Source organism: Agrilus planipennis, unplaced genomic scaffold (genome assembly GCF_000699045.2).
Source record: "Agrilus planipennis isolate EAB-ADULT unplaced genomic scaffold, Apla_2.0 scaffold405, whole genome shotgun sequence".
NCBI classification, from domain to species: domain Eukaryota; kingdom Metazoa; phylum Arthropoda; class Insecta; order Coleoptera; family Buprestidae; genus Agrilus; species Agrilus planipennis.
Window position 1 is genome coordinate 36,325 of NW_020439056.1, and position 16,897 is coordinate 53,221.

At 35.7% G+C, this 16,897-nt stretch overlaps 5 protein-coding genes across 7 annotated transcripts; 4 read left to right on the forward strand and 1 right to left on the reverse strand.

The window, feature by feature from the left end:
* The first annotated feature begins 16 nt into the window (after window positions 1-16).
* Window positions 17-4,020, forward strand: LOC112905167 (transient receptor potential channel pyrexia-like). The gene is made up of 2 exons (XM_025977047.1): window positions 17-400; window positions 691-4,020. The coding sequence occupies exon 2, from the start codon at window positions 726-728 to the stop codon at window positions 3,642-3,644; it is 2,919 nt and encodes a 972-aa protein (XP_025832832.1). The 5' UTR covers window positions 17-400; window positions 691-725; the 3' UTR covers window positions 3,645-4,020.
* Window positions 4,021-5,379: 1,359 nt separating this feature from the next.
* Window positions 5,380-9,457, forward strand: LOC108743384 (palmitoyltransferase ZDHHC5). Its single transcript, XM_018478945.1, has 8 exons — window positions 5,380-5,773; window positions 5,829-5,947; window positions 6,006-6,163; window positions 6,232-6,404; window positions 6,485-6,679; window positions 6,734-6,878; window positions 6,976-7,304; window positions 7,648-9,457. Exons 1-8 carry the CDS (start codon window positions 5,682-5,684, stop codon window positions 8,360-8,362), a joined length of 1,926 nt encoding a protein of 641 aa, XP_018334447.1. The 5' UTR covers window positions 5,380-5,681; the 3' UTR covers window positions 8,363-9,457.
* Window positions 9,444-11,514, reverse strand: LOC108743383 (cell division cycle protein 16 homolog). Its single transcript, XM_018478944.2, has one exon. The coding sequence runs from the start codon at window positions 11,425-11,427 to the stop codon at window positions 9,496-9,498; it is 1,932 nt and encodes a 643-aa protein (XP_018334446.1). The 5' UTR covers window positions 11,428-11,514; the 3' UTR covers window positions 9,444-9,495.
* An 872-nt stretch (window positions 11,515-12,386) lies between these two features.
* On the forward strand, window positions 12,387-14,579 carry LOC108743380 (vacuolar protein sorting-associated protein 45). 2 transcript variants are annotated; one of them, XM_025977049.1, is made up of 2 exons: window positions 12,387-12,730; window positions 12,800-14,579. In XM_025977049.1, the coding sequence occupies exon 2, from the start codon at window positions 12,800-12,802 to the stop codon at window positions 14,510-14,512; it is 1,713 nt and encodes a 570-aa protein (XP_025832834.1). In that variant the 5' UTR covers window positions 12,387-12,730; the 3' UTR covers window positions 14,513-14,579. The 2 variants fall into 2 exon arrangements, with proteins under 2 accessions (XP_025832834.1, XP_025832833.1); XM_025977048.1 differs by having other exon boundaries at window positions 12,388-12,741.
* Window positions 14,580-14,674: 95 nt separating this feature from the next.
* LOC108743379 (NAD-dependent protein deacetylase sirtuin-7) lies at window positions 14,675-16,792 on the forward strand. Of its 2 annotated transcripts, XM_018478935.2 has the most exons (4): window positions 14,676-14,999; window positions 15,053-15,366; window positions 15,439-16,286; window positions 16,347-16,792. In XM_018478935.2, exons 1-4 carry the CDS (start codon window positions 14,844-14,846, stop codon window positions 16,712-16,714), a joined length of 1,686 nt encoding a protein of 561 aa, XP_018334437.1. In that variant the 5' UTR covers window positions 14,676-14,843; the 3' UTR covers window positions 16,715-16,792. The 2 variants fall into 2 exon arrangements, with proteins under 2 accessions (XP_018334436.1, XP_018334437.1); XM_018478934.2 differs by having other exon boundaries at window positions 14,675-14,999; window positions 15,439-16,792.
* Window positions 16,793-16,897: the final 105 nt, after the last annotated feature.

Sequence of the window (16,897 nt, forward strand, 5' to 3'; positions counted from 1 at the left end):
GTTGTCCCCTCTCCGTTGCAAAAAGTTCAAGACATCTCCACAAAGCAATTTAACAATTTACTTTATTCATAATAGAGATAAGCTATTAAATCCTTGTACACAGAATTAAGAATACTTCGATATTGTTTTATGACGACTGCGTCTAATTTAGTTATTAAAGCGCAAAATAATTTCGTGAATATGTTCGTCGATCAAAATTTTTCAAAATTCGAAATGGCGTTGAAACGTACATACTTTGACTTCAAATGATACGACATAGAATAATTTTATATCGTTAATTGTACGGTACAAGGACGTTGTGAACCGAGGCAATCTGTGAATAATTTAGAAAAAATAAGACACATCATCAAACTGGCACAAACCATCGTCAGCTTCTAGAGACTGATATGCTACTATAAAGGTGAGTCTCTTAAAGTATTTTCTTAATAATAAATTTACCATAATAAAATAAATATCGAGAACAAATTGATTGTGGATAATCAAATTTTACTCCCATATAAAATAACATTTCACCAATTAAAATATAAATCAAATTCATTAACCATTTTAAATTTAAAAAAGTACCTATCTACCAATCTAATTCAGTTAAGTCGTGCCTAATTGACTTGCCGTTAAGTGAGCTGGCGACGTTTGCGATTACATACAACAAGTAACTGTCTTGTCATGTACACGATTGTTTTTAATTTTCAGATAAAAAGCAAAGTTACGTGGAACCATTAGCCATCATGGAGAACATGGGTTTTCGTGGTACTTCAAATTCTAATTCTCAAAAGATCTTATCACGTTCTGTAAGTATGCACAATGCTGAGGAGGCGGAAAGTTTTCCGCTTTACAGAACGCCCATCTACACGGGACGGTCCCGTTGGAAACACGACCATCACAAAAACAACGTGGAAGATGTTCTGGAAGAAGAGTTTGCTTCCAATGACTTTGAATATATGGAATGTGGTCCATCGCCTCCTTCAGACCATGCCCCAAATTTGTACGAAAGTTTTGAAGAATTCGCCACGACCGAACTGACCGTCCAAATATGTTACGAAACCATTCGACTTAATCTTCTAGATCACTTAAAAACTTCGTCAGGACGAACCCATTATTTCGACGATATCGAAAATAAAAAAGTCATTCAAGAAAATTTGCCACAGTTCTTTCAAGGAGCCACCAAGTTCGAAATAAACATTTGCTTTCTTTGGAGCGCATTTTTGAAGCGATGGGACCTATTGGACGGCTTTTTGGCATTGGGGGCTCAACTGAACTACTTCGAACCAAGTCAAGGACTAGGACCCTTGCATTTGGCCTCCTTCAGTGGGTGTATAGCTAGCACCCAGTTCCTAATAACCAAAGGGGCAGATGTAAACGCTTGCTTTAAGTGTTACACGCCTTTGCATTGCGCTGCTTTCGGTGATAGTTCGGAAACTGCTATGATCCTTCTAAATAATGGCGCCAGACTTAGCGCCCTTACCGCCAATCCAAACATGAGTCACGAAAGTGTCTTGCATTGTGCCGTACGCGCGAATGCCATAGGGTGTGTACGACTTTTTACGGCCGAAGGTGCTGACGTGGGACAAGTGGAACATTCAGGGATGTCCCCCATTCATTTGGCAGCAGATTTGGGACATGCACAGTGTCTCGGCATAATGCTCGAAATAAAAGGGATAAATATAAATGCCCGAGCCAAAGGGAGGGATATGACTGCGCTTCATCTTGCGGCCGAAGGGGGTTATGTGGAATGTATTGAAATGCTGTTGGGTAAAGGGGCCGATGCCAATTTGAGAAATCACAGGGGGCAAACGGCTCTTCATTTAGCCGCCAGGGCTCAATCGTTGGATGCTGTCGAATTACTTCTTCGCAAAGGTAATGCAAACCCTAACATCGCGGATTTCGACAAGAGAACTCCGCTTCATGCAGCAGTCGGAAAAAATGCCAAATCACATGACACCATCGAAGTCCTGGTTGCCTGGGGTGCAGACGTGAACGTTAAAGATCAATATGGTTACACCCCTCTACACGTAGCAGCTCTGAACGAACTGTCCCAATGCGTTGAGGTTTTGATATACCACGGAGCCGACGTTACGATGAAATCCAAATTTGGCATGACCGCACTTGGTATTATGACCAGGAAAACACCCGCATCCTTGGCCATGATAAGTCAAAAGCTGGATTCCGCCATAACTTTACATCATCACGCCGAATCGCCCAACCGAGAGGTGGAGATGAGACTAGACTTCAGGTGCATCCTTCAGCACTGCTACCCGAGGGAAATCAGCTTCCTGAACACGTTCGTTGACGAAGGGCAAAAAGAAATACTTCTACATCCTCTGTGTTCCGCATTCTTATACTTGAAATGGGAAAAAATCCGCAAATATTACATTGCGAGGATGTTCTTTTGTTTTATTTTCGTCCTCGGACTGTCCTTGTACGTCCTAACCGCTTTGGCTCATAACTGTTACAACCATGGTAAAAATATGAACGACACCGATCCAGATCCTATCGAACTATGCGAGAAAAAATCGATGATGGGACACATGTTACGAAGCAATCCTTTCGTAATCGAAATGCAGTGGTTCGTTCTGGTAGGAATAACCGCGTGCGAAATATTAAGAAAAATGTACGGTTTGGCCGGCTATCCTAGTTTGAAGCAGTATTTATCGTATCCCGAAAACATAATCGAATGGTTCGTAATCGTTAGTGTTTTCGTAATTTCTTTCGTTTACACGGGACGCACATATATGTGGCAAAACCATATCGGTGCCTTCGCGGTACTCTTGGGCTGGACCAATTTAATGTTAATGATAGGTCAACTGCCAATTTTCGGTTCTTACATCGCCATGTATACCAGAGTTCTCGGTGAATTCGCTAAACTTCTTTTGGCCTATTCATGTCTACTTATAGGATTCGGGATAAGTTTTTGCGTAATTTTTCCGGATTCGTCCTTCTTCGCTAATCCATTCATAGGTCTCATCACGGTTTTAGTTATGATGACCGGAGAAATAGAACTGGGATTGTTGGTTGACGACGAAGATTCGCCGTTTCTATTAGAAATAAGCGCCCAAATAACATTCGTTTTATTTCTTCTCTTTGTTACGGTGATCTTAATGAATTTACTTGTAGGCATTGCTGTCCATGATATAAGAGGTTTACAAAAAACGGCAGGCCTATCCAAATTAGTCAGGCAAACGAAACTTATTTCATACATAGAACTGGCCTTGTTCAACGACTATTTACCGAAGTATTTGTTAAATTTGTTGCACTGGACAGCACTGGTCTCTCCGAAAGCTTACAGAGTCGTTCTGAACGTTAAACCTTTAAATCCAAGAGAAAAAAGATTACCCAACGATATACTGATGGCGGCTTACGAAATAGCCAAGAAAAGAAAACAACATGGTCATACCATATCCCCTGGAAACAACGCAACGTCGTTCGTTTCGAAAAAATGGATAAACAACAATTCGGACGAGAACAGCGACATTGTAGAACATTCCAATAATTGCAACAGTATGCAGAACATGCTGGATCGAAATGCGGACCAAATAGAAAATCTAAGCGCACAAGTGAACGAATTAAAACAAGCCGTTTCCAATACGCACAGAATGATGGAACAGTTACTTCTAGTTGTAAAGCAACAACACAAAACAAAAAGTTAAGAAATTTCATGTTTTATTCAATAAATCAATACCTATCTAACATGCACTTACATGATGTTTATTTGTTTTACATTGGTTAACTCTATGTTTATTACCATTTTTATTCATTTTTACCAATTCCGAATAACGTACCCCTATACCTATCATTAATTACATTCGAAATTCGATTTTCTTTTTTTTTTTCTTTTACGTATGTATAAGCAAAATGTTAGCTTTATAACACAATTGTAATTGTAGATTACGTAGATGTTATTTTTATAATAGAGCACTTTTCATCAATTGTGTGATATAAGAAATATTTTGTAAAACGTGTAGTTGATTAAGTGCACCAAAATATAAATAATATTAAATTGAAAAATAAAAATACTTGGTAGAGTTTCACAAAATTTATTTAAAGACTGTCTACAGCTGTTCCGATTTTTACATTATTTTCAACATTGAAAATTACCTGCGGTCCTAATACTGTGAAATTTTAATAAACCGTCACTGAATAATTAAAATATGTTTTTTCAGAAAGAAGTTTTGTTCGATTCCTTTTTAAATGCACATAAGGCAAATAACAATATCTATTGGAGTTCAAAATGAAATTATAACACAGATTATAAGAATAAATAAAAAATAACGAAAAATAAATTACAAAATAATAACAGAAATGCTGGATATAGCACAGCACAATTATTAGAGTACCTAATCTACATAACTATGAACTAAATCATAATTTTCTTCTCACTCCAACTTTATTAAATCTACATCTTTTAATAAGTTCAAATTTTCGATATCTCATACAATGCCACTGCGGCACTCGGGCCATTGCTTCGATTATCTGAAAATTAAACAATTACAAAAAAACGCTCAATTCCTAGTCGTAACGTCTTATATTAAACACAAAAAGAATTAAGGGAAAAAAGACTCACTTTTTCAAGATGACCACCTGTTGGTGCAGAATAAATACAAGAAAACAACAACGAAACCAAGACGTACGCCTTCAAGTATTCAAAGCACTGCATGCTTGATGAAAGATAAGCCAATGGTGCGCACAGCCGCGGTTTTTATATTAAAAACAAGCATACACAAGTCACTAAACATCGAACACATCAAACAAATTATTATATAAAACCTCATTCACGTGATAACTCAGTTGCGTTATACGTTTAAAGCAAATTAAATAAATTAAAGACAGACAAGTAAAAGTTCACGTACTCGTTGTCTCTTTAATGTTTTTAGAATTAATTGAGACGCCGCAAGCGTTTTATACGGGTCGTTTTTCACTTAGGACGAGTTATAGGCGTTTTTCTTACACTTGGGGATTAGTTTTAAGCAACAGTTGTCCTAATTCTCATGTCTTGCACTTAAAAGTTATTGTCTCAATAAACGAGTCATCAAGTGGTTTTCAGGTCGACAGTGAATAAAGCGCTAAATAAAACACATTTCCCTTTTCCGATTAGATACGTACGAACAAATATGTATTTGCAAGCTTAAAGGGAGGATTTATCTGCAAAAGTTTTATAATATATAATGCAAAGATAATTTTAAGAGATTATGCGATTAAAAGGTCATCGTTTTAAGTTCCCTTTTCTTTACACTCAGATTTTTATCAACAAAAATAATTACAAAAAAATGATTCAAAATATTCTGAAGAAATATTCCACTACAAACAAAATAAAGAATATTTTCACTTTTTATAATAAATTATCTTATTTACGATTAGTAATCGTAGTTTCTAGTGATAACGTTACTTTAGACATTTCTACATTACTCAATTGGTTATGAACTGAGTTTGTAGACACTGATGAGGCGACGTTGACATTATCTATGGACACGACTGACAGTATATTTCTGTAATCTATGGATGGAACCATTAATAAGATTAAGTGACGTTTGTATGACATATACAGCAGTAAAAATTCATTTCTGACAATTTTAACTAGATAATTTTAGATAAAAATGTGGTTTAGAAAAAGTACAGACATCATGACGTTGACTTAAGGAAAACCTCGGATTTATGTCGATTTTAAAGCTTCTAATTTACACAGCACTATGCCAAAGTGCGATGTAAAAACAAGATATATACCCGCTGCGTTTGCCTGGACCTTGCTTTTAGGTGCTACAACACTTTTCTTCTATTTTCCGTAAGTTATTCGGCTACAAATTACCCAAATATTGACATACCGCAACAATTTGTAGAGCTCAGTATTATATATTTCGATACCCATGGGTACCAGCATATCAAGGTGTGATCACATTCTTTGTTCTTGCAAATTTTACTTTGGCGACGTTTATGGACCCAGGAGTGATTCCGAAAGGTGCATATTAAAGTGTACGAAAGTATAGAAAATTTGAAAATATGATGTGAAATTTTAGCTCCACCAGATGAGGACCGTGAAGACGATTTTAGGGCACCTTTATATAAAAATGTAGATATTAATGGAATAACTGTGCGTATGAAATGGTGTGTAACTTGTAAATTTTATCGACCACCTCGATGTTCACATTGTAGCGTGTGTAATCATTGTATAGAGGTAAGAAACGTATCTAAGTAAAAATAACTCAATTATTCCGTCTAATTTCATTATTTCACATTTAATAGACTTTCGATCATCACTGTCCATGGGTTAATAATTGCATAGGAAGGAGAAACTACAGATTTTTCTTTTTCTTTCTAATATCACTAAGTCTACACATGATAAGCATTTTTACATTAAGCTTAATATTTGTTCTCCAAAATAAGGATAGACTTTCAGAAGTACAGCCAATTGTTGCGTATCCTTTACTTGATGTTTAATAATATAAAATTATAATCTAATGATGAGATTATTGCTTCCTTAACATAATTAAAATAGTATGGTGTTGATAGTAATAGTTACAATTTTAGCAATTCCTATTTTTGGTTTAACTGGCTTTCACATGGTGTTGGTATCAAGAGGCAGAACAACAAATGAACAAGTCACCGGCAAATTCAAAGGGGGCCACAATCCATTTTCAAGAGGTTGTTGGGATAACTGTTGTTACAGCCAGTGTGGACCTCAATATCCTAGGTAATTAAGTTATAGTGTGGCTTTATATAAATATCTCATTCCCATCTTCTTTAGTCTAATTCGACCGAATAAATTCATTGTTAAACGAAAGCACTGTTCCCATGGCCCCATAGCCACCATAACAAATGATAATCAAGTAAAAACTTACATGGACAACAGTAACGGGATTCGAAGTGCCAATTCCAATGCCTATAACAAGGTAATATGCTTGTTTAATATTTAGTACCCAATTAAAATAAAAATAGTTAACAATTCACAAATTACATTACACGATAAAAACTGTTAACTAACTACAGTTATCACCTGGACGAGACGGTTCCGATCCGGACATGGAACCGTCGGCGTCCCAGTCCCAAGACTGCGAACCTACACCTCCCCTCCAACGACACGGTTCCAAGAGTAATTTTTTTCTACCGCAATCATCGATGGATGGGACGGAATCGCCGAGACACCCACGACATTATCCACGCTGTAGTCCTCATCCGCGTCCCCGAGGATTTGACGGAATGCGCGGGGCTACTCCTGAAACAATCGCCAGCCAACGTCCCTCCCCAACGATGCAGCAACGCATCAAAGCTCTCGGTGTTCCCACCCCACTTGCTCTGTCATCTAGTCCCGTACGAAGGTATTTAATTACATACGATATTTGGAATGCTTTAACAGTAATATCGATAGTGTGTGAACTTGTTAAATAATTGTTACTGTTTTTGTTAATTTGCATTAACAAAAAACTTGGCTATTATTTTTAGCGGATGCATTACTGCGAATTACATCATGTAACAGTAGTTTAGGAATGGTATACAGAGACAGGAAGTTGTGGAATGTGAAGGTGGTTCTCAATCGCTTTGTCTTTTTAGGTGGACATGATCGATGCGTTATGGCTTTCGCTTGTTTTTATTTAAATTTTGTTGTGTGTCCTGTTTCACGTTGTCGCTAGAACGTCAGTAGTCGCTTGCTCCTCTTCACAGATCTAACCCCAGCACTCCCACGCAGCCTCGCAGACCCGATTTCATCAGCGTGAGCGGCGGTAATCCTACGAGCCACATCATTCAACAGCAGCATTGCGACTTCTCGTCGTATCAATCGAACCATCAGCAGCAACAACAGCAACATCATCAAACGACTTATGGAGGAAGTCCGCAGCGTAGATTTATGTCAGAGGGCGAGCTGGTCCGTCAAGAATCACAGCTATCCTATCCTCGTGCTAACAATACTGTTGACAACATAAGGGAATTAGCCAACTCACCTCAACGAGGAATTTACATGTGGAAGGACATGTCGCCAGGATATACTAATGGACAGAGTGTAATACAAAATCATGAGTTTTACCGATCCAATCCGACTAGTCCTACACAACAACAACAACAGCAGCAGCAGCAACAGCAACAGCACTCTAGGGCGTATCATCCCGCAGTGAGGGGTGGAATCCCCGTTTATCCGCCGCAGAGTCCTCAAATTCATAGGAAAGCCGTGCAGGGCGTAAGTGGAAATAGTACCGGACAAAATGTGGCGACTGCGGTCCGTAGACCGATGTCGTTCGTGCGCGCACTCGAAATGTCTGATTCGGTCGACTTAAATGTAGCCTCAAATACGGTCAGCGGTGGACAACATGTGAACGTCGTTAGGTCAACTACTCCGGATCGCACGAGCGTCTATGACATGAACTACGAAATTTCAGTTTGAATCGAGTTTTTTTCCCAGTTTTGCAAAACTATTTAATATGCGTTTCTCGAAAAAATTTTTAGTTTCATTATAAAATTCCCTTCTTTCATAAATTATTCACTGAAAAGCTTACACCTAATATCGTATCTGAAGACTCATTTTAATAATTGTGACGTTAAAGCTGACAAAAATATGATTTAAAAAAGTAATGACCTTTTTCTCCAATATAAATTTTATTAATAATATTTTCCGTCCTTTTTCTTTTATAATTATTGCCCGACAGTTTGCTCTTCTTCAATTGGAAAAGAAAATGTCGCAAAATAGTTACTTTATTTAAGCACAACAAGTGCTCAGCAAGTTTCTCTGCATCAGAGACTTTAAATACTATTGTTAATGTGTAAAAGAACGTGCTAAATACCGCGGACTTCTGTATTAGCAAAAAACTAAAATTAATACGTAAATGATAAAGTAAATTACGTGTTACTCATTGTTGTACAGTTCAAAATGTTTTAATATTTTGTATGTTATTTTTCATTAATTATGGATTTGAATAACGTCATCATTGTTTTTTCGTGTTTTTGCGGAATAAATTAAATGATGGTCGTTCTTTATTGAAACTGTAATCACTATCCCAGGTAATTTGTACATGTATCTCCTAGAGGCCGTTCATAGAATACGTTCGCAAACAGGGAGGGGGGAATGTTGCTTAGCTTGACGAGTATGGACAAAGAGGTAGGGGGGAGGACTCTAAAGAAACATGACGTTCGCAGTTAATCAATTTTATTTTAGTTCTTGGGTTTTTTATTCTATTTTCTCATTTTATTATACTATTATCAATCGTAACGAATCGTTTACTTGGGAAAGTTTAGCTTTTGCGACGTAATATTTGTTAGAGGGTTGCAGAAAACATGACGAGAGTTCGAAGATCAGGAAGGCGAAATTTTGAGTGACGGATTTCATAAACGGCCCCTTATTTGTCGATCATATTAATATTTTTTTTTTAATTTGAAACCACGTATCTATATGTTGTTTTTAATATTAACTCCAGATTTGTTCTGTAAATACTAATCAAATTTGTATTTATTTGCAATAAAATGTATACTGAAAATTCAAAAATGTGTTTTATTTGTTGTGTGAACTCCAATAAACAATTATCATGTTTGATTATTTGAAGACATATCAATTTCTAAACTCATATCAGTCAATTGTTCCTGTTCGCTGATTTCGGGCACGGCAACCATTTCCTCTTCAATCATAATGCAATTTTCTGATCCTGCTTCTTTTGCCACCGTTGCAGAAAAATTAGGAATGAAATTAGGGGCACCAGGATACGGGGCCTGTTCCTCAGATAAATGTTCTATTAAGTAACTCAACATTGTGGTACTAAACGTGTCGTCCATCCGAAGTCCGAGGGCTTTATGAAACCAATGAACGGCATCCTCTGTTTTGCCCATTAAAGCATTAACATAAGCAATAGCAGAAAAGGTACTTGCGGACAAAGGAGACAATGTTAATGCTTTATGATGATATTCTAAAGCTTCTTCGTATCTTCGTAGCTTTCTGTATGTGTGTCCCAAATTATTTAATAATGGTTCCCATTGTGCTGGTAAAATTGATCCGTTTACGCTTTGCGTTTTGCAGAGAGCATTTTTAAAATATTGCTCTGCTTTTGTGTATTCGTTATTATGAAAAGCAATGACTCCCATTTCGTGCATTACAAACGGATCGTATGGAGCAATAGCTTGAGCCTGTTGAAAGAACTCTTCTGCCAGTCTATTATTATTGGTGATACCACATTCTAAACCTATGTAAAGCAATGGCAAATGACAACCTTTCATCAACTGTGAAGCTTTAAAATATGCAGCCATTGCTTGATCATGTTCATTTTCTGTTGCAAACGAATGACCAAATGCTAACCATGCAGGACCATAAAGTCTATCCAAAGTAGTGGCTTTCGACAAAAATCTCCTAGCCAAATCGCTCTTGCCTATAGTATAGTAATAGCATCCCACAGCAAACCATGCAATTGCCAAAGATGGATAGAGGTCAACTAAAGTATGAGCTAATGTAAATAACTTATTGCTATGCTTAAGCTCCACTTGACAGGAAATGTATATGGGAAGGCATTCATTGTGATAAGGATCTTGTTTTAAAATTTTTTCAGACAGCTTACTACAATTCTGATATTCACAATTATAATATAGCCTTTCTGCCTCAGACACTGCCATGTCTATACTCTCTTGTACCTGAAGCAACCATTTATTTACTTTTACATCCTTGCCAGTTCCATTTTCAGAAATAGAAGTGTCGGGGTTTTCATTTTTAGATAAAAGAGATTTAGAATCCATTTTTGTTGTTCCACAAGATAAACTAATATCTCTGATAATCTTAGGTGAGGGTGTGTGATATTTTTTTAATTTGCTTTTATATAAAGTCAACAGAACTTGTTTCTCCAAAGGGTCACATTGTTCTGATATTGCTCCATCAAGTGAATTAAGCAGCTTCTCTTCTTCTGATGCTGTAAGCATATGATGTTTAATGAGGGCATTGAATGCCTCATAAGAATAAACATCACAATGTAGGGCTTGTTTGTAACATTCAACTGCTAAAGAACGATTATCCATAGCTTCAAGAATTTGACCTTTAAGTAACAAAACTGAAGATTGGATTTTATGTTTAGGGGTGTTATCAAATAAACTTGATTCCAAAGAAGCAGCGACACTGGTGTTTTGAAGTAAAACGTCTACGTCTAACATGTTCAAAACTTTCAACGCTTCATTTAAATCATGGGCCTCCATAAGACACTTCACAGTTAAGTAATTGCACAACACAAACTTCTTTTCCAAATTACGAGATCGTAACAAATGGGCCGCACGATGATATTCCTTCAACATGTACATGCACTGCGCCAAGCAGTAAACATCTTTGGGGTTTCCATTTGTTAGAGCAACAACTTTATCTGCCCAAAACAGTGCTGCTTGGTAAATATGTAAATTGAGATATAATTGAACCAATTGTCTATAATTATCGATATTTACGTTTTGAATATTCAGAGAATTAATATCGCAACCTTTATCTGCAGCCATTATGAAAACAAAATTGTTTTTTAAGTCAAATATGCATCAAGCGTAAGTAATAGAAATTATATATTTTAAGAAATAGACTTAAAATAGGTTATAACCATAGATGTTATAACAAGTATAAGTATAATCCTAACCATACTAAATTACAACAATACATGTAAAAATTACTTACATCCTCTTATATTTTCTTGGTTGCACCTACAAAGCAGATTAGAAAGTTTACACTTTTACATTATCAGTGTACATACGCCTTCTTCTTATGTTTTTAACAAAGACTGACAATGACCGCTACTCACTTTCGAATTATAGGAGTTTAACTGGTTTCAACTTTTTGAAATTTCTATAGTTCTATAGATACTTACACTAATATAGATATATATAGAATATGTAGTGCAGTGTGTAGGGCAAACAGCCGTAAATGACTCTGCTTTATAGGTAGTTAAATAAATAAAAGTAAATTTATTCAAAAGTTAATATATATGACCCCAATTACATTAGGTGAGTTCATACATTTTCTGCGAGATTTCAAGGGGGGGACAGCTCCCCTCCCCTGTCCCCCCACCCCACTGGGTACGCCCATGGGTTAACATTACAGCCCTTCAAGAGCGGAATAATGAGGTAAAGAAAGAGGGAAACAGACAAATATTGGCCGTATGGCCGTTTTTCGCTTTCTAGAGAAGTCAATTTCATAAAGGTATTACTCAGTTCATTCTCTATGTATACAAATGTATTACAATCATTACACACTTAGATACGATCAGATACGCCATAGATAAGAGATATACAGTGGGTTGAATCATAGACGTATATTAATGGACGTGCCTTAGCCGTATGTCGTTGTGATAATTTCATGGTTCGAAAAGTGAGGGAGATGGCGTATGGTTTTGGACTAGTGCTATCTCTTTCATGACACGCTTACGCACTATCGGGAGAGAGATGGATATTGTCCGAAACTTCGTTCCATCTCTTTCTTTTGTTGTACCACAATTCTGACCGTTAAGGCATGTCCATTTGTAAACGTCGATAGGTTGAATAGTAGGTTCCATTAATTGAAACCTGCCATCCAACGGTTGGAATGTATGCAACTTGTCTGTAGGATTCAGTAGGATTCAAGGATTATAAAAACAAGTTGGTACAGTAGGTGTATTATAATATAATATATACTTTTCTTTCCTGTTTTCATTTTTACTGAAAAATATGTAAAAACAAACAGCTGCAGTAATTCAAAAAGAATATTAAAAAAGAGCACGAAGGTGCATCTTCGTATTTATCCTTAGAATTAGTCATAATACTGTACTGGCTTTAGGTAAAATAAAGGTTAGTATTTTGCTTATTATTTAAATATTAACATTTAAATTTTTAACTATCGTTGAAGATGAACGTAATTGCGGCGGTTAAGGCGTATGTAACAAAAATGACCGATGAAAATGAGCCGGGGATGAAAATTCTTTTAATGGACAAAGATACCACAAGCACAATCAGTATGGTTTGTGGTAAATCAGAAATTCAGCAAAAAGAAGTTTATTTATTAGAACGAATTGACAATATTAACGCTAATTCAAACGTGGGGCTGAATTATTTGAAATGCATAGTGTTATTAAGACCAACTCCACAAAATGTTGACTTATTGTCCAAGGAATTGAGGAACCCAAGATATGGATCATATTACATTTATTTTACTAATATTGTAGCAAAGGCAGATATTAAGATACTTGCTGAAAGTGATGAACAGGAAGTTGTAAAGGAAGTTCAAGAATTATATATGGATTATCTAGCTGTGAATCCTCATTTATTTTCTGTGGGCCTGTTTAAATGCATAGATGGATTATCATTTCCGTCACACTTTCTGATAAGAACAGTGCAAAGTTTATCTGCAGTGCTACTTTCACTGAAAAAAACACCTTTGATTCGTTACCAAAGAAAGTCAAAGTTTTGTAAAGAACTAGCACAAAAATTAGATGAACTCATTAATAAAGAATCCTCATTGTTTGCTTTTGGTCAAAATAGTTATCCTGTTTTATTAATACTGGACAGAAGGGATGACCCGGTGACTCCTCTACTTAATCAATGGACATACCAAGCTATGGTTCATGAACTTTTGACTATAAATAACAACCGAGTTAATCTATCCAACATTCCTGGAGTATCCAAAGAGCTTTCAGAAGTGGTTTTATCAGCAGACCAAGACTCCTTTTATGCAAAAAATATATTTTTAAATTTCGGTGAAATTGGCCAAAATATCAAAGAATTAATGGAGCATTTTCAAGCAAAAGCTAAAAGTCACCAAAAAGTAGAAAGTATAGCAGATATGAAAGCATTCGTAGAAAATTATCCCCAGTTTAAAAAACTCTCCGGTAACGTTGCAAAACACGTCACTGTAATAGGAGAACTTTCTTCAATAGTTGCCAAACATGATCTGCTTCAAGTTTCAGAAATCGAACAGGAAATAGCATCGCAAAACGATCATTCGTCTCAACTGCAAAGCATTCGAAAATTGGTAAATGAAAAAAACGTGCGAGATTCTGATGCAACAAAATTGGTAATGTTATATGCCTTAAAGTATCGTAATCATGCCGGCAACGAAGTTCCCGCTTTAATAAAACTGTTAAAGAAAAGAGGCATTTCTAATTTTTTACTAAACAGTATATTAAATGTATTGGAATATGCTGGGTCACATGCATGCGAAAATGATCTTTTCAACGTGGAAAGCGCCGTCAAGATAACAAAACGTTTTTTTAAAGGTCTGAGCGGTGTTGATAATGTTTATACTCAACATAAACCACTTCTGCATGAAACTGTGGAAGAACTTATAAAAGGAAGGCTAAACGAAGACTTATATCCCAATACATCCATTGGTAATCAACATTTTAATGGACGCGTTCAAGACATTTTCGTGTTTATGATTGGCGGAACTACTTATGAAGAATCATATTCTGTTTTTACATTAAACGCAACTTATCAGGGGATAAATATAATTCTTGGTGGAACCACTATTCATAATTCGAAAACGTTTTTAGAAGAAGTTGAAAATGCGGTAAAAAATATTCCCAAAAAACACACCAAACATTTAAGTCACCTTGTAGTCTAATAGTTTATTTAAATTTATTTCCTGTTTTTTGTTGTTTCTGTGAAATAAAAGGTAAATTTAAAATACAAATATCTTTTTCTAGAAACACGAGATGATTTTAATTTTGGTTCAGTTGAAGTGTAATTTACATATGTTTACCTGTATTCCAATTAAATTTAGTGTTAGTATCCTTTTTTCTATGTAAACTTTAACGTGCATTTGGACACAATCTTCTAAAACTTCTTATTGTTCGCCAATAAAAATAATAATTGAAAGGTACAGATTAGGTTAGAGTATCAAATACCAAAATATTTAGGAAAAGTTATTAAAGTATTATTTCCTGTTCGGTCAAATGGAAAATGTTGGTGTTAATACAATTAACGAAGAGGAGGCTTTAAATGATTCTAATAATATAAGATATCCAAGAAGATGTAGACTCTCTGTGACTAACGGTTTAAAAACAAAACAGTTCTGTTTAAAAGAAGAGAGAAGTGCATCTCTCCGAACAGTAAGTCGACTAAGTATTAAATTTAAAGCTATATATGTAGTTCGTAACTTTAGATATCGGCAATATTGCAAAAATCTGAAGAGCAAAGATCAACTGAAGAAGCTCAATTCTTAAATGATTGTTCAGAAACAGTGGAAGAAATTCAACAGCGACGAAGAAGACGTGAAGAAGCAAAGCGGCGCCTAGAAGAAATTGAAGATCCAGAAGACGAACTGTATGAAAAATGCAATAAAATGGCTCAGGCAATGATTGAAGCTCAACACATTATAGTTTATACAGGAGCAGGCATCAGTACAGCAGCAAAAATTCCTGATTACAGAGGTCCAAACGGAATTTGGACCAAACTTCAACAAGGAAAAGACATTGGGTATGTAATTATTTATTATTTGTGGAGTTACAGAGCATTTACAGGACACATTTGCACAAAATTAAATTTTAGAAAACATGATCTGAGTTCTGCAGAGCCAACATACACACATATGGCTTTGTCTCAATTGTATCATCAGAAGATCCTTAAGCACGTTGTGTCTCAAAATTGTGATGGTCTACATTTACGATCGGGTTTGCCGCGTTCTGCACTATCAGAATTGCATGGAAACATGCTAATTGAGGTGTGCAAAAATTGCAGACCCTCACGTGAATATCTCAGGCCATTTGACGTCACCGAAAACACTGCCAGGTTTTCTCATAAGACCATGAGAAAATGTTATTTTTGTAACAGTCCTTTAATTGATACAATTGTTCATTTTGGAGAACGGGGTACTCTATATTGGCCTCTAAATTGGCGGGGGGCATGCAAAAATGCGAAAAAAGCCACAATGATTATCTGTCTAGGTTCCAGTTTGAAAGTTCTAAAAAAATATCCATGGCTTTGGCAAATGGATAAACCAGTGAAGAAAAGGCCTACGCTGTTCATAGTTAATCTACAGTGGACTCCAAAGGATGATTGGGCTTTTTCTAAAATCCATGGAAAATGCGACACGGTCATGAGAATTGTTATGAACACATTGGGAATACATGTACCAGATTATGATCGTAAAAAAGATCCCGTTTTCTTTCACTGGACTAATCTTTGCAAAGAAGAACTTCATACAACTACAAGACCTTTCTTACAAGTCAACGATTCAATGTTAATTCAGGAAAAAGACATTAGTGTCGAGGAAAAGTTAAATATCGACGAGAAAATCAATGTGGAATCATTTTTAAATGAAAAAATTAAGACAGAGCCTGATATTTGTACTGTGGTTACATTCAAAGCGAGACAACCAGAAAACCACGTCCTTCATCGTAATAATTTTTATTTTAATCATTTAATGTTTCCAAATAATTCTGAAATTCATTTTTCAGAATTATATCTTTATCCCTTTTTAACAAGTTACATGTACTCAGGATTACACAGTATTATAACTCCTCCTCCTCTACTGAACAATTTAAAAGAGGAGAAAACTGAATCGAATGATTTCTGCAAATTTTGCTGGAAAGAATATCAATCACCTACTTGCTTATTTTACAGGAAATTCATTCCATTTTTTGCCAGCACAGAAAAGAACGTTGTGTGTTTGTGTTGCGATAATATAACCGATAATGAGTCGGTAAAGAGAGACAATGAGTTAAAAAACTACAGTATCTTAGAAAAAAACCAAAGTAAAACTCGTATTACTGCGGGTTGGTTTGGTAAAGGCTACTCAAAAAATAGAAAAAGAAGAAAAAGTTGATAGCAACTTTTTTTATGTCTCAAACTCCCTTTTGCCCTTTTTTTAACAAAATTTAAATAAAAATAAACCAGTGATCGATCTGCTTCTCTTATTTTCTATCCATTAATAACTTACTTATTTATTGATTTCAATATATATGTACAAGCAGTAGTATATTTTATAGTAATATCACATATACATTTT

Excerpts from the sequence above, each read along its gene's own strand:
- LOC112905167 (XM_025977047.1), top strand. The coding sequence starts at position 726 with ATGGAGAACATGGGTTTTCGTGGTACTTCAAATTCTAATTCTCAAAAG.
- LOC108743384 (XM_018478945.1), top strand. The coding sequence starts at position 5,682 with ATGCCAAAGTGCGATGTAAAAACAAGATATATACCCGCTGCGTTTGCC. Across the intron at positions 6,164-6,231 it reads TGTGTAATCATTGTATAGAG|ACTTTCGATCATCACTGTCC; the intron begins GTAAGAAACGTA and ends CACATTTAATAG. Across the intron at positions 6,405-6,484 it reads GAAGTACAGCCAATTGTTGC|TATGGTGTTGATAGTAATAG; the intron begins GTATCCTTTACT and ends TAATTAAAATAG.
- LOC108743383 (XM_018478944.2), bottom strand. The coding sequence starts at position 11,427 with ATGGCTGCAGATAAAGGTTGCGATATTAATTCTCTGAATATTCAAAAC.
- LOC108743380 (XM_025977049.1), top strand. The coding sequence starts at position 12,800 with ATGAACGTAATTGCGGCGGTTAAGGCGTATGTAACAAAAATGACCGAT.
- LOC108743379 (XM_018478934.2), top strand. The coding sequence starts at position 14,844 with ATGGAAAATGTTGGTGTTAATACAATTAACGAAGAGGAGGCTTTAAAT. Across the intron at positions 15,000-15,052 it reads GAAGTGCATCTCTCCGAACA|ATATCGGCAATATTGCAAAA; the intron begins GTAAGTCGACTA and ends TCGTAACTTTAG. Across the intron at positions 15,367-15,438 it reads CAACAAGGAAAAGACATTGG|AAAACATGATCTGAGTTCTG; the intron begins GTATGTAATTAT and ends ATTAAATTTTAG.